The sequence below is a fragment of the Furipterus horrens genome, unplaced genomic scaffold (assembly GCF_987537825.1).
Source record: "Furipterus horrens unplaced genomic scaffold, mFurHor1.1.pri manual_scaffold_10, whole genome shotgun sequence".
In the NCBI taxonomy this organism is placed as follows: domain Eukaryota; kingdom Metazoa; phylum Chordata; class Mammalia; order Chiroptera; family Furipteridae; genus Furipterus; species Furipterus horrens.
The window spans coordinates 43,981,843-43,997,494 of NW_028327180.1; the positions used below are offsets into that span (position 1 = coordinate 43,981,843).

At 39.2% G+C, this 15,652-nt stretch overlaps 1 protein-coding gene and 1 pseudogene across 1 annotated transcript in view; one reads left to right on the forward strand and one right to left on the reverse strand.

The window, feature by feature from the left end:
* Positions 1 to 1,475: 1,475 nt before the first annotated feature.
* Positions 1,476 to 15,652, reverse strand: part of ADGRE2 (adhesion G protein-coupled receptor E2) — a 28,407-nt gene continuing 14,230 nt past the window's right edge. Inside the window, 10 exon segments of the mRNA XM_090289666.1 lie at positions 1,476 to 1,531; positions 1,534 to 1,639; positions 1,722 to 1,890; positions 2,982 to 3,073; positions 3,345 to 3,411; positions 8,861 to 9,096; positions 9,374 to 9,571; positions 12,669 to 12,848; positions 12,991 to 13,196; positions 13,386 to 13,493. Of these exon segments, the coding sequence (XP_090145792.1) occupies positions 1,476 to 1,531; positions 1,534 to 1,639; positions 1,722 to 1,890; positions 2,982 to 3,073; positions 3,345 to 3,411; positions 8,861 to 9,096; positions 9,374 to 9,571; positions 12,669 to 12,848; positions 12,991 to 13,196; positions 13,386 to 13,493 (1,418 nt within the window).
* Positions 10,557 to 10,964, forward strand: LOC149999917 (large ribosomal subunit protein eL32 pseudogene; annotated as a pseudogene).

Consider the following 15,652-nt stretch of genomic DNA (forward strand, 5'->3'; position numbering starts at 1 on the left):
GAGTTCCTGGAAGGACCTATTGGACACAAATCTTTGTAACCTAAGAGATATTTGCTTTGGTGGAATGATGGGGGAAAGAGACCATATCTACAGGGTTGAGAGAGTAAATTTAAAGCAAGGAAATAGAGACAGAGAGATACCAACTCTTGGCAGGTAAGTAGATAAAAGGAAATGGTAAGCCAAGTGGTACATGTCTGTAAGATAGAAAAGAACCAAACATGATTCTAAGACAATGGGAAGAATACTTTTCTTTTAAGGATTTTATTTACTTATTTTTAGAGAGAGGGGAATGGAGGGAGAAAGAGAGGGAAACATCAATGTGTGGTTGCCTCTCACATGACCCAAATTGGGAACGTGGCCCCCAACCCAGTCATGTGCCCTGACTGGGCATCGAACCAGCAACCCTTTGGTTCACAGGCCAGTTCTATAACCATTGAGCTACACCAGCCAGGGAAGGAATAATACTTTTGAGAAGTTGAGGGAAGGATGAAGTGGAAAATAGAGGGAGAAAGAAGGAGGGATTAGAGAGAGAGAGGGGAGAGAGAACATGTGAACAATAACAAGGATAATTGATAAGGTGTGAATAATGGGATTCAAAGTGGAGGTGGAAGTGTCTTCAAAGAAAAAGGAAATAGTGTCAATGATATGGCTATGTGGATAGGATGCACACTAATGTTTGTGTAGCATGGTTGAGAGTATGCAGTTCACAGTCATGGTGATGACTTGGATTTTCTCTGTGAAATAGGTGGTAAGGATATTTGCTGAGATAGGGAGAGGAAATAGAAGATTCAACAGGGAAATCAGTACTTGTGGAGGTTTGGTGAACAGGTGAGAGAAGTGCAGAACTTTCTGGGGGCATAGTAGTCTCCTTCAAATGCGAAAGAAGACTCAACAGGTTTAATGGAAGAAGAGGTGAAAAAATGTAAGTAAAAAAATTTTCTGTCTAAAAAATTTTGATTATAAAAGAACTTTTAAAATCTAAACCAGTGGTATTTCTTAGTAGTCACTGCCATGAATTTTCCCATACAATTACAGCTTTTTCTTCCTGGTCTTGCAGTGGGTGGAGGGTGCTGAAAATATCAGGCAGTCTTACTAAGAAAGCCTAAAATGCCAACTAACACTTATTTCTGTTTAATTCTTAAATGCATACATCATTTCCCCCATTTTTGCCATGTTGTTGGGTGATTTTGAGTGACTATGAGATAGAGGTGGTTCTGAGAGGAACGTGCATCCCTGCTTCAGATCATTGCTTCTTGCTCACTTAGTAACCATGCATGGCACGGGGTAGGTGTTCGCTAAGAGTGCTGATATATAAAAGTCAAGATGAACACAGTTGCTAAGGAGTAAGAGCAAAATACATATTTTTTAAGCAAGACCATAGCTAATGGTAAAGAAGTAAAACAGTAAAGCCACTGGGAGCCAAGCTAGGGCATCCCCTGCTGTATGCGCAGGTTGTCCAGTGTGATGGGCATGAGCTACTCAACTGGATCAGTTCGTGAAGGGCTCTGGGAGCAACTTGTGACCTTACCACGTTGTCTTTGGAAGCTTCAGACATGGCCCTGCTGGAGAGGGTGTACTTCTCAGAAACCCCTTTGGTTTTCCTGACCCCTTTCAACCATTTCCTGTATTGCTCCTGGACCTGCAAAGGCAAAGCATGCTCTGAGTCAGCTCACTGAGAGGAGTAAGAATGGAGAGTCCTGGGTGGAGCTGGATTGTGGTACCTGCTGGCTGAGGACACAGTACACCAGGAAGATGAAGACGCCCTGCAGGCTATTGATGATGGTGAAGAGATAGGCCATGGCATGCGCAGCTGGGCCCACCTGCAGGATTCCCAGACACCACGTGCAGCCCAAGATGAAGAGCTGGGCCATTGCTTTAAATGTCAGCATCCTGGGTAGGAGGAGAAGGGAGGCCCATGGTGCACCCAGAGTGACAGAATCAAGGCCACTCTCATCTCCACCCCATGGATACTACTACCTTCCCCTGTTGGTGATGAGTTCACAGACTGAGTTGTGTCCTTTGCTATCAATGATTCTCCACAAGAGAAATGCCACTCTGGTCCAAGGTGACATTTTGACTGGATTGAGTAAGATTGTGACACTTCATAATATAAGTTTCAAAAATTGTATGATGTTCCACGGAGACCTCTGATTTTATTTAACCAACGTTTCTGAGGCTGTACTGTGTGCCGGGCTCTGTGCAGCAGCCTGGGCATTAAAAGTGACAGAGATAGGATTTCTATTTTCAGAAAGGTCACAGGTTATTCAAATGACTCATACAACTAAATAACGGCATGCAAAATTGAGAAAGAATACTCATATGAGCACAAAGGAAAGAGCATTAAATTTATACAGGGGTTCTGGAACAAAGCACTGCCCACACCTCCTGGAATAGAATTTTTTTCCAGACACGGAAATGCAGAGGGCTGAGAAGGAGCCTGACCTGAGGTGGGGTAAGAAAGTGTACGCTGGGCTGTGGGAAGAGTCACAGATATTCCTAAGTGGATACAGGTTCTTTGTACTTTTGTTATCGGACTGCTGACAAAAATGAAAAGAATGTTTATCAGCCAATGTTAGTTCTTTTTTTAAAAAAATAATTATTTATTTGTTTGTTTATTTTTAGAGAGGGGGAAAGGAGAGAGGGAGAGAGACATCATTGTGTGGTTGCCTCTCACTCACGCCCCCAACTGGGGACCTTTGGGGACCTGATGTGCAACCTAGTCATGTGCCCTGACTGGGAATCGAACAAGCAACACTTGGCTCGCAGGCTGACGCTCAATCCACTGAGAGCCAATGTCAATTCTTGCTGCTGCTGAGGGAGTCACAAGCTGGGATTAGAGACGGCCCATTGTGGCCAGGAGTCAGCAACACACCATTGAACCCTAGCTGGCTGCCATGGGACATCAGGGGCTGCTGAAACACAAGAACTTGCTCTTGGGACCACATGTATTTGTGGGAATGTCACCCTCGTCTCCATTTTACCTTGTATTCTGGAGGGTGGACACATCATTGTTGAGGGAAGAGAGTTTGCTTCTCAAAATCCAGAGCGTCATCAGAAAGAAAGCTAGATTGACCTTCAGGGAACCACAGAAGGGTTACTGAATAACATTTTAATTTGTTATCTCTAGTCTAGCCTGTCCAACAGCAATTCCACACTTAAGTAGTTTTCATATTTAGTAACTGTGTTAGAGTTTGTAGTTTTAGGAGAAGTCTTAGAAAACCAAAGGAAACTTGTCAGAACCCAGGAGTATTCCTGCTCCTGTCATCCCCCTTCCCCTCATTATAATTCTGCTCTTCCAATGACCATCAGCCCAGCATTAAGGATGCTCTAATGTCATCACGCACAGAGATGATGGTGCAGACTGGTCCAAGGAAGCCCCATGCAAATCCCTTTTCTGGATGGAGCCAGCAGCTAAAAAGAGAGAATTAAAAATGCATTGGTCAATACCATATGATCTCACTTATAAGTGGAATCTAATGAACAAAATAAACTAACAGGCAAAATAGAACCAGAGGCATAGATACATGGAACAGACTGATAGCTGTCAGAGGGAATGGGGGATGGAGGGGGAACTAGTTGGGAGAAGGTGAAGGGATTAGTCAAAGAATGTACATGAATGACCTATTGACATGGCCAATGGTGTGGGGATTGACTATGGGAGCTGGGGTTGGGGGGCCTGGGTGGAAGGGATCAAAGGGGGGAAAATTGGGACAAGTGTAATTGAATAAAAAATAAAATATTTAAATTATTAAATAAGTAAATAAACAAAGAGAAAAAAGAAACTCCAGAATGTGAAAAGAAAAAAAATGCATTGATCCTTTGAAATATGGTACAATTATGTAAATCCATTCACTAATTCACTCATCAACAAATACTGAGTGTCTTTTCTGTGATAGGCTCTATGTTTCTCTCTGAAGATTCAGTTGTGAAGAAAGCAAACAGGATCTTAAATCCCACACATCTCACATCAGGTAGGAGACACACAACCAGACACACTGCAAGAGCAAAATAAAAATGAGTAGCTAAGAGAATGCTTCATTTGATGTCATGCTTAGTTTGGCATCCAGGAAATTAGAATGGTTAAGGAAGATTCCACAAGAAAATTATATTTGAGCTGAGATTGGAGCAATAAGTGAATGTCACTGAGATTGTGCTGAAGCACAGGAGAAGTCTGTATATGTTTTAACAGTTTTTGAGTCCTGTGTATCTCACATGATTCTAAAGGCCGTTCTTGCCTTAATCAATAAATTATTTGCATCAGCTCCAAAACCCACCTACTGCATTTTTTTACTTATGGCTTTTTTGAGATGTATGTCACATACCATAAAATTCACCCATTTAAACTGTACAGTTCAGTGACCTTTAACATGCTCAGAGTTGTGAGATCATCGCAATCTAACTTGAGAACATTGTCAACTCCTTAAAACATTCACATTAGCCATCAGTCCTCATTCTTGCCTCCGTGCACCTCTCCACCCACCACAGCCCCACAGCACCACTGATCTATTTTCTGTCTCCATGGATTTGTCTGTTCTGGACCTAAATGGAATCATACACAATATGTGGTGTTTTATGACTGGATTCTGTCACCTAGCATGTTTCTCAATCAAGGTTCACATGTTTCAGCATGTTTGTATGGCTGAATAATATTTTTAGTTCCTTTTTAATGGCCAAATAATATTTTGTTGTAGAGCTATGCCATTCTATTTATCAATTCATCAATTAATGGACATTTAATGTGTTTCTAATTTAGGGGTATTTTTTGAATAATGCTGCTGTGAGCATTCATGTACATGTTTTTGTGTGGGCATGGGTTTCCATTTGTTTTGGGTATATATCTAGGAGTGGAATTGCTGGGTCAAGTGATAGATATATGTGTTCAACATCTGAGAAATTGTCAAATCATTTTCCAAAGTGGCTGCACTATTTTACATTCCAACCTGCAATGTATAAGGGTTCAAATTTTTCTACATCCTTGCAAACAAATGCTTTTTCTCTGTCTTTTTATTTTGGCCATTTAACCTAATTACTAGGAAGTGACATCTCATTTTGATATGTTCAATTAAACTTTCCAAACTAATGAAGTTGAGCATATTTTCATGTTCATACTAATTATTTACATCTCTTGGGAGAAATGTCTATTCAAACATTTTGCTTATTTTTAAATTGAGTTGTCTTCTGTTGTTGAATTATCTTTTTTAATTTTGACAACAGTGTAAAACAAAAGGTCTTACATGATTACAGGTTGGTAAGTGAATCATAAAGGGCTTAAGTCTATTGCTCAAGGTTTTACTGATACGCAGTGATAGAATTCACCTTTGATCCAATGTTAAGGTAATGCCCAGATGGGAAAAGTAGGTTTATAGTTGTGCATATGCAAAACAGAGATTCATTCTTTTATTATTATTTACTAATTATTGTATTATTTTCCATACGAACAACTGTAATCCTACTTTTGCACACCCCTGTATAAAGGAGACAGGACATTTTAGAACAATGAAATACACACTGAGGAGAATGCAAGCAAGAAAGAACAGAAGCATCCAAGGAGAACACCTGGAAAGAGCCGAGTCAATGCAGGTGAACATAAATTTTAGCAGCATATTGTTGTTAGGAGTGCATGTTCTGGGAGACTGCCTTCCTGAATGGAAGAGTGAAGACTTGTTCTCCTTCTGAAACAACAAAAATAGAAACCAAACAACTAAAAGCAACCTTTTCAAAACTCTGGCAACTACCCAAAGCCACAGAACAAATTAAAAATAGTCCATCCAAGAAACTCTTGATAAGACTGGTGAGGAAGCACTCTGTGATGTTTTAACTCACAACTATTTACATTACTTCCCTCCCCAGTTCAGTGGTGAGGCAGCCAAAAGCTGATAGCATTGCAGACAACAGAGAGATCTGACTGATTTGGGAGCCCATTAAAAGCACCATTATCACCCTCAGAGCACACTCAGTATTTTTTTCTGACCCTTTAGCTCCCTGGGAACCACTTATTCTCCAAATTTGATGTGTATTTAATTTGACTGAAAGCTCGTCTCAGCAAAGAACAAAAAAGCCCCATATATCACACCATACACAAAAATGAACTCCTATCATAGATGTCATTGCAATTGCTAAAACTATAAAAATTCTAGAAGAAAAAATGAAGTATGTCTTTGTGTCCTTGAGTTAGGCAATGGATTCTTAGACATAAAACTCTAAGCACAGCAACAAAATAAAAAGAGATTACTTGACACCATCAAAATTTAAAACTTTTCTGCTTTAAAGGACATTGTCAAAAAAGTGAAAAGACACAGACTGGGACAAAACATATGTAAATCTTATACTGATCATGGATTAGTATCCTGAATATATTATGAACTTTTACAACTCAACAATAAAAAGACAAATGACCCCAAAGATTTGACTAGGTATTTCTGCAAAGCAGATATGCAAATAGTCAATAAGCACATGAAACAATGTTCAACATCATTAATCATTAATATCAGACAAAATAGATTTTAGGACAAAAGTGTTAAAGGAGGACATTTGAACCACAATGAAATGTCACCTCACACTCATTAGGGTGGCTAAAATAGAAAATAAGTGTTGACAATGATGTGGACACATTGAAAAGAAAGCTTCAAATATTGCTGATGGGAGTGGAAAATGGTACAGCTACCTTGGAAAACAGGTGGTGGTTTGTCGGAATACTATACATATTTCCCATATGACCCAACAATTCTGCTAATATATATAAACCCAAGATAAATGAAAACATACGTCCACACAAAAACTTGTAAATGTCATATGGTAATTCTAGTATCAATTTTTTGGGGATACTTCATACTGTTTTCCATAGTGTCTGTACCCATTTACATTTTCACCAGCAGTGAATGAGAGTTCCTTTTTCTTCACAACCTCTCCAACACTTGTTACTTGTTCTTGTTGCTAACAGCCATTCTAACAAGTGAGAGGTGGCATCTCACTATAGTTTTAATTTGCACTTCCATAACAGCTAGTGAAGTTGAGCATCTTTCCCTGTATCTGTTGGTCATTTGTATGTCTCCTTAGAAAAAGTGTCTGTTCAGGTTCTCTGCCCGTTTTTTAATTGGATTGTTTGTTTTGTTACAGTTGAGTTGTATGAGTTCTTTATATGTTTTGGATATTAACCCCTTATCAGAGGTGTTGTTTGCAAATACCTTCTCCCACTAAATGGGTTACCTTTGGGTATCTACCTGAAATTTTTGAAACCATTTATTCACAAAGATATATGCATCCTTAGGTTCATTACAGCATTACTCATGGTTGATAAGACATGAAAACAACTGAAGTGTCCTTTGATAAATGGTCAAATAAAGATGTGGTAGTTATATACAATGGAATACTACTTAGTCACAGAAAAAAGATGAAGTATGCCTTGCTACAACATAGATGGATCTTGAGAATATCATGTTAAGTGAAGTAATTCAGACAGAAAAAGTCAAAAACCATGTGATTTCACTCATATGTGGGATACAAAACCGAAAGCAACAAATGAACAAGCAGGACAAACAAACAAACAAAAATTTATAGACACAGACAACAATATGGTGGTTATAGAAATGGGGGTAGGAGAAAGTAATAGGGGTAAAGGGGGTCAAATATATGGTGATGGAAAGAAATTTGACTTTGGGTGGAAACCACAATGCAATATACAGATGATGTACCAGAGAATTGTACACTTGAAAGATATATAATATTATTAACCAATGTCACCCAATAAATTTAATTTTTTTTAAATTTTACACTTGTACATGTGTGTTTATAGTGGCATCTTTCATAGCAGTAAAAAATGGAAACAATCTGAATGTCTACTTACTGGTGGGTGGATTTTAAAGATGAGGAAATTCTGTGTAATGAAATATTATTGACAAACAACACCAGCAACAACAAAGGAGAACGTCATGATACTTGATACAACATGATGAACCTTGAACACATCATGCTAAGTGAAAAAATCCACTCACAAATGACGACATATATGATTTCATTTATGAGAAATATCCAGGATAGGTAGATGCATGTAAATTACTGTTTGTCAGGGGTTGTGGCAGAGGAGTGGGTAGCAAGAATGGGGAGTACGTGACAATGTCTACAAGGTTGCTTTAGAGAAGTTGAAAATGTTGTGAAATTCGATTATGGTATCTGCTGTACTACTCTGTGATTATCATCAAAACCACTTATAAGTACTCTTTAAAGGAGTGAAATTTATGGTATTTGAAACATATCTCAAAAATAAGTAAAAACATTAAATCTAGTATTAAAATCTGGAAATTGAAGAGTGAAGCCCTGGAGCTTGACTCCCTAGGTTTGAATCCCACTGCTGGTACTTACTAGCTCTTCATTTTGGGGCATTACTAAACTACTTGTGCCTCAATTTACTTATCTGTAAAATGGGTCAAATTGTGCTGTCTATTTTACAGTACTGGTGTGAGGATAAATTGCATTAAGTAATATTAAAACAGTTAGGAAAATGCCTGGCATAGAGTAAGCACCATGTAAATGTCAACTACGATGCAACCTATTCTTTATATGATTTAAATCACCTCTGCTTTTCCAAATACATTATCAGAACATCCTATAGGATTTGGATAAAGAAGTAGGTTAAATTGTTTATAATAATGTCCAGAGCACATTTTAAAATTATACTTTTGTTATTTCAAGGAGAGGTTTAAAGACATTCTCCTTAACTATTATAAATAGCCAACAGAAAGATGCCCTGAGGATTATCACTTATTGTCTCTATTAATGTAACCTGGCATAATCAAATGCTGCATTGGTCTTACAAAGGCCATAGACATGGTGGAGAAGAAAAAAGGTGGGAATTTGCCCTTACCGGGTAGGTGTTCCATAAAGGTGAGGCCTGGAAGCTGCAGAAATGGCCACAATCACAGCTGGGACTCCATAGCCCACAGGGAACATGAACTTCTTCATGAACCTGCTCACACTGGAGTAGTTGACCACAGTCAGGTTGCGCGCAGTGAGGAAGAGGTGCAAGCCCTCCAGCAGCGTCCAGGTGAAGGAGGCCAGGTAGAGGTAGTGTAAGGCACCTGCGATGATGGCACACAGCACCTGGGGGAGAAGTTAGTCACCAGGTTGGATTGTCCGGGTGGAGCATGATCCCAGGACCTCTCCTATACCTCGCCTTTGGGGAGAACTCTGTTGTATATGAAGGAACTGTCAAAAAATGATGTGTTTTCTGGTTGGATCAGTCAAGGTAAAAGTGACTACTCACCCCCTAACCTTCCCAGAACCCAAGGACATTTTTTAAAGGAGTTTAATGCATCATGGTTCATGTACTCAGCATTTCCTAGACTGGTCAGAGGGTCCTTTGGGACAGTGTCAGTACCTTGTGCTCTTTTCTGTCGATGGCCGTGAGGAAGAGCAGGTGGGCCAGGAAGAGGCAGATGCAGAGCTGCAGGTGGAGGGAGGTGCTGGTGTTCTGGATGGGTCGGCACAGCAGGAAGGTGAGGGCTGCCAGGAGGAGGCACAGCAGAGAGAGGCTCAGCCCCACGTAGGTGATCACAGCCAGGGCGGGATCCTCCTCCTGGGACCCAGCAAAGAAGAGATATCAGTCACACTTTCCTGTTCTGGATTAATGATCCTTCCACCATTTCCAATTTTTTAGTGGGGAAGGGGTACAACAAAATCAGGAATGGAGGCAGAACCAGGTAACTTTGTGATATTTATGGACACTGTTAGAATTTTCTGGGGTTCTGTCTGATTAATTGAAAAATTAATCAGCCCCTCAGAAGCCCTGGATAAACTAAGAAATAGGAGTGTCCTCACTCAAGACTAAGCCCTGGAATTTATAGGGTTTATTTTCCTTTAGACTTTGGGCATGACTAAGGGTCACAGAGGCACATAGCTCTGTGTTGCTGTGTGACAGTCTGTGCCCAGAGACTCGATGTCCTGGTATCAATTCCTCACCCCAGATTCACTCACTTCATCTCTGCAACACCTGTTTCTTACAGATTTAGATCGTTGGGTAAAGAAGGAAAAGTACTATGCTCTGATGTCTTTGTTTTTAAAAATTAAAATTTTTCCTGTCTATTTTTTCAAGTCATCTTAAATCCATGAGGAGATTTAAAAAACAATTTTATTTTAGTGTAAGTAGGTGAAAGAGAAAAAGAGGGAGGGAGAGAAAAACAAAATGTAAAAATGATAAAGAAAATAGAGGTAAAATGTTTAAAGTTGGTGCATCTGGATAAAGGGCAATATGGTATTATTTACTATTTTTATTGTTGCAACAAATCAGTAATATTGAAATTGTTTTTTAAATAGGTATTTACAAATAAATAGCATACTAGGTTTGACAATCTTTGGTGTAATAAGATAAAACTAATTCCTCTACCACATAAAGAGCTCCCAGATCCATAAGAAATGTATCAATAGACCAATAGAAAAATGGACCGAGAAATGAACATCTTGTTTCCAGAGACACGAATACAAGTCGCTCTTAAATGATGTTCCATTTCACACTCTTCCTCGGCACTGCCTATGGAGGTGGCAGCCATCTCTTAGTCGGCACCATGGTTGCCCCCAGACCCCTTGTGAAACCTAAGATTGTCAAAAAGAGGACCAAGAAGTTCATCCGGCATCAGTCAGACTGATATGTCAAAATTAAGTGAAACTAGCAGAAACCCAGAGGTATTGACAATAGGGTGCGTAGAAGATTCAAGGGCCAGCTCTTGATGCCCAACATTGGTTATGGGAGCAACAAGAAAACAAAGCACATGCTGCCCAGTGGTTTTCAAAAGTTCCCGGTCGACAACGTCAAGGAGCTTGAAGTGCTACTGATGTGCAACAAATCTTACTGTGCTGAGATTGCTCACAATGTCTCCTCAAAGAACCTCAAAGCCATTGTGGAAAGAGCAGCCAAGCTACCCATCAGAGTCACCAATCCCAATGCCACGCTGTGCAGCAAAGAAAATGAATAGACAGATTGTGTACACATTGTATTTGTGTTAAAAGAACCATAAAATTCTGCCAAAAAAAAAAGATATAAAAATTTTCCTAGATGTTACATTTAACTCTCAGATGGATAAAAGATCCAAAACTTTGATAATGACCCTGCGGTGAGGGAGTGAGGAATCACAGCTTCATGTAACGCTGGTGGGAGTGTTCACATAAGTGACCTCTCTATGTTGAAACAGAGAAATATCTACCAACATGCAGTTATGAATTTGATGCAGTATACATAACTAGATGCTCAAACAGAAAAACAATGAAGTGTGTGTGATTATTACAACTTTAGTGTAAATGATCATGAAACAACATGCCCACTATGAGAAGAATTGGTTTGTAATTTAGGGGACATTCATGCAATGAAATGCACTTACAATAAAAATAATGGAGTGTCTATTTGAAGATTGGAATAATCTCTTAAGTGTAATAAATAAAAACACAAAATGCACAACAGTGAAAATTGCCACTATGTGAGTGAAAAAACAGGCAAAAAACAAATGCATGTATTATTTTTATATGTATAAACATTATAGAAAAATGCAGGAGAAACTAACAACTTTTGTTGTCTGAGGCAAGAGGAACCCGGTGTCTGGGGTTAGATGTGAGACAGAGAAACTTCGAAGTTTCTCTTTTATTCTGTTTGAGTTTGAAACACACATATTTTTAGTTTTCAATAAATATAATAGTGTATGTGAATAAAAGTATGAATATTGCATTATCTAGCTAAGTGTTGGGAGAAAACATGGCCATGAAGTGTTGTTCAAACTCTTAAGGGCTCCTGACCATTGCTTATGATCCTTTTCAAGCTTATTTTCATGTCGGTGTTCACACTAAATACTTTTTAATTGAGATCAACTGAGTAAGTCTCTGGTTTGGCAATCCAAAAGTAACCAGCTCATCTGGCCAGGGGAAAATGCAGCTATACTTCTGACCCACCTATAATCACTGGCTCCCTGGCCCCCTCTGACCTCTGCCATTACCAAATCTTCTTTTTGCAGCCCCTGAGAGACCCCATCTTAAAGATTCCTGTGCTAAGCAGAATTCTAATTTGGCAATCACATCCCCACCCACTGGTGTACATACATTTTCTTCCAGGCTTTTAATTGAATGCCAATCTAGGTGCTATTTTGACAGAATTTTGCAGCTGGAATCCAAGTCTTACATCATTTGATTTTTAAGAAAGGAAGTTATACTGGTTAGGCCTTACCAAATTAGGGAACTGGGATTTTGCTGGAGAATATTTGGATGTGAGGGAGCTTCTCCTACTGGCCTCCAGACAAGAGCACAAATACATTGTGAGAGGGTCTCATAAGAAGGAATGCAGGTAGCCCCTAGTTGCTGTATGTGATCCCAGCTGCCAGCTAGCAAGAGAGCAAGACCTCAGCCCTAAAACCACAAGGAACTGAAATGTGGCAGCAATCAGGGAGCGTAGAGGAGGACTCCAAGCCTCAGATAAGATTGCAGTTATTTCAGCCTTGTAAGACCCTGAGAGGAAAACTCAGCTACACTATGCCAGGTTGCTGACCTGGAGAAGCTGCAAGATAACAAAGGTGTAGAGAGAGGGTGTGTGTGTGTGTTTGTGTGTGTGTGTGTGTGTGTGTGTTTAAGGTGCTACATGCGTGGAAATTTAAAACACAGCAATAGACTTGAATAAAGTCCAATCGCAAGGTTCTCACCTGCACATCAGACTGGGCCATGAGGACGGCAAAGCTGCTGAGGTGGGTGCATTGGCAGGTGGTGCTGGTGTCTCTGGTGCTCACCATCCAGCAGCCTTTGGTGGCCCAGTGACCACATCTATTCTGGCCATGCTCCCAGAAGACACAGAACACCCGCTGCCTTGGCCCAGGGGTCACTGACTGTAGGAACAGGGCACTGGTGTGAGTTGCTGGTTCTGGTGCCCAGAAATGCTGACCCAGACCTCACTTGAGATGGGCTTTCCAGGGGTGCACAAGACTCAGGTCTCTTCCACACCCACCACCCCATCCCACCAGGACTCACATGCTGGAAGACAAAGGAGACTGGGGAGCTCAGGTTCTGGGTATCCTTGTCGCTCACAAAGGCAGATATGACACTTGAGAGCAGGACAGGGGAGACCCAGTGTGTCCCATGCAGAACTGCCTGTTCCTCGGTTCCCAGGACCAGGGGGGCCTCAGCCAGCAGCTTGCCCATCCCTGGAGAGGAGACAAGCCCCACCACAGAAAGCCCTGCAGGATGAGGCCAAGGTTGACATCTTGGGGTGCTCAACAGGCCCCCTTCCTTCTGGGATGCACACTCTCCTTTGTCCTACCATAGCCCATACTTCCCTTTAATACTTAATTCAGTGTTTGTCACATCCTTGGTCACTTGTCCCACTGTGAAGCCTCATTGACCTTCTCCCCTGTCTCAGTCATTACCTGACTCACCAAATTTCTGTACCATATCCCAGTTGAGCAGCATCTTTGCCTGATTGACACTCAAGCTGACATTTCTTTGTCCTTGCTCCTCCACCTCCAGGGACAGTTCTACAAGTTGTGAAGGTTATATAGGGAATTAAATTAGTAATTTTTTCAGCAGTTTTTGCTATAATACCATTTTTATGTATGTATGTATGTGTATATGTGTGTGTGTGTGTGTGTTATAGTATATACCGAACAGTATCTGTAATATTATAGGTATACCAAATGATGCCATATATATATGTATATATATATATATATATATACATATATATATATATATATACATATATATATATATATATATATATTACACATATTTGGTATACATATAATGATACATATATACCAATCATCTGAATTTACAAAGGATTATAAGAAAAACTATGAACAATTATTCAACAAATTGTATAACGTGAATGAAATGGACAAATTCCTACAGACCCACAAACTGCAAAAGTAACTGAAGAACAAATACAGAGTCTGAACAGACCTATCACAAGGAGATTGAATCAGTAATCAAATCTTTTTTTAATTTTTTCAAACTATATAGCAATTTATTGATGTTCAAAACTTTTTAAAATGGAAAGTCCAGAGCTAAATTCTACTAACCATTTAAGAAAGAACTAACTCAATTTTTTTGTAAATTCATTTAAAAAAGAATGAAACACAACACTAAATAATCCTATGAGGTCACAATTACTCTAAAAACCAAACTAGAGAAAGACATCAAAAGAATACTATAGACCAATAATTCGTATGAACAGAGATGCAAAAATCTTCAACAAAATATTAGGAATAAATTTATCCAATGAAGATCAAGGCTTATACAACAAAAACTCCAAAATACTGTTAAAAATCTTTAAAGCCCTAAATAAACCAAAAGACATCTTGTGATTATGGACTGGAAGACTTAATATTTTGAACATGGCAGTATTCCCAAAAGTGATTTACAAATTCAATGCAATATTAACAATATTCCAACAATGTTTTAGCAAAAATAAAAGTTGATCCTAAAATTCATATGGTATTGCAAGAGGCTCCAATACCCAAACAATATTCAGAATTAAAAAAACAGAGGATTCACACTTTCTAATTTCAAAATGTACTACTAACTTACAGTAACCAGAGAAGTATGGTACTGGCATATGGATAGACACATAAACTAACAAAATAAAATTGTGAGGCCAGAAATAAACCCATTTGTGTATGATCAACTGATTTCCAACAAAACCCTTTACTGAGGGAAAGAATAGTCTCTTCAGTAAGTGGTGCTGGAGGATCTGGCCATGCACAAGGAAAAAAAAGGGGGAGGGAACCATACCTCACACAGTAAACAAACCTTAGCTCAAAATGCACCAAAGACCTGCATTTCAGAGCTAAAACTAGAACAATTAATAGAAAACACAGAAGTCAATCTTCATGGCCTTGGATTTTGGCAATAGACTCTTAGATATGACACAAAGTACACAAATAACAAAAGAAAAATAGAGATTATCAAAATTTAAAGCATAGTGAAAAACTATAAAGAAAGTGAAAAGAATCTATGAAATGGACAACATATTTGCAAATCACAGGTCTCATAAGGATCTGCTACCAAATATATAAGAACACTTACAACTCAACAAGAAGCCAAACAACTCAATTTTAAAATAGGCAAGGGACTTGAATAAACATTTCCACCCCAAAGATACACAAATGATCAATAATCACATGAAAAGATATGAAATATCATTAGTAATTAGAGAAATGTAAATCAAAACCTTAATGAGATGTCACCTGACATACACAAGAAAGGCTATAATAAAACCAAAACAAAAGGGAAGCAACGACTCTTGCTGAGGATGTGAGATTGAAACCCTTGTACATTGCTGGGTGGTGGGGAGGCATCTACAATGGCGCAACCATTTAGGAAAACAGTTTGGCGGTTCCTAAATGTTGAACATATCATTGCAGTGTCACTCAGCAGTTGGACCCAAATAACTGAGTTATTCAAAAAAAAAATCGTACACCAACATTCACAGGAAATCTATTCACAATAGTCAAAGGGAAGCAACAATCCAATGTCCATAAATGAATGAATGGATAAACAAAAGCTGCTGTATCCACATAATGAAAGATTATTCGACTATAAAAAGAAAGAAATCGGATATATGCTACAACATGGATGAACCTTGAAAACATTGTGCTAGGTGAAGAAAGCTAGACTACAAGGTGATATATTG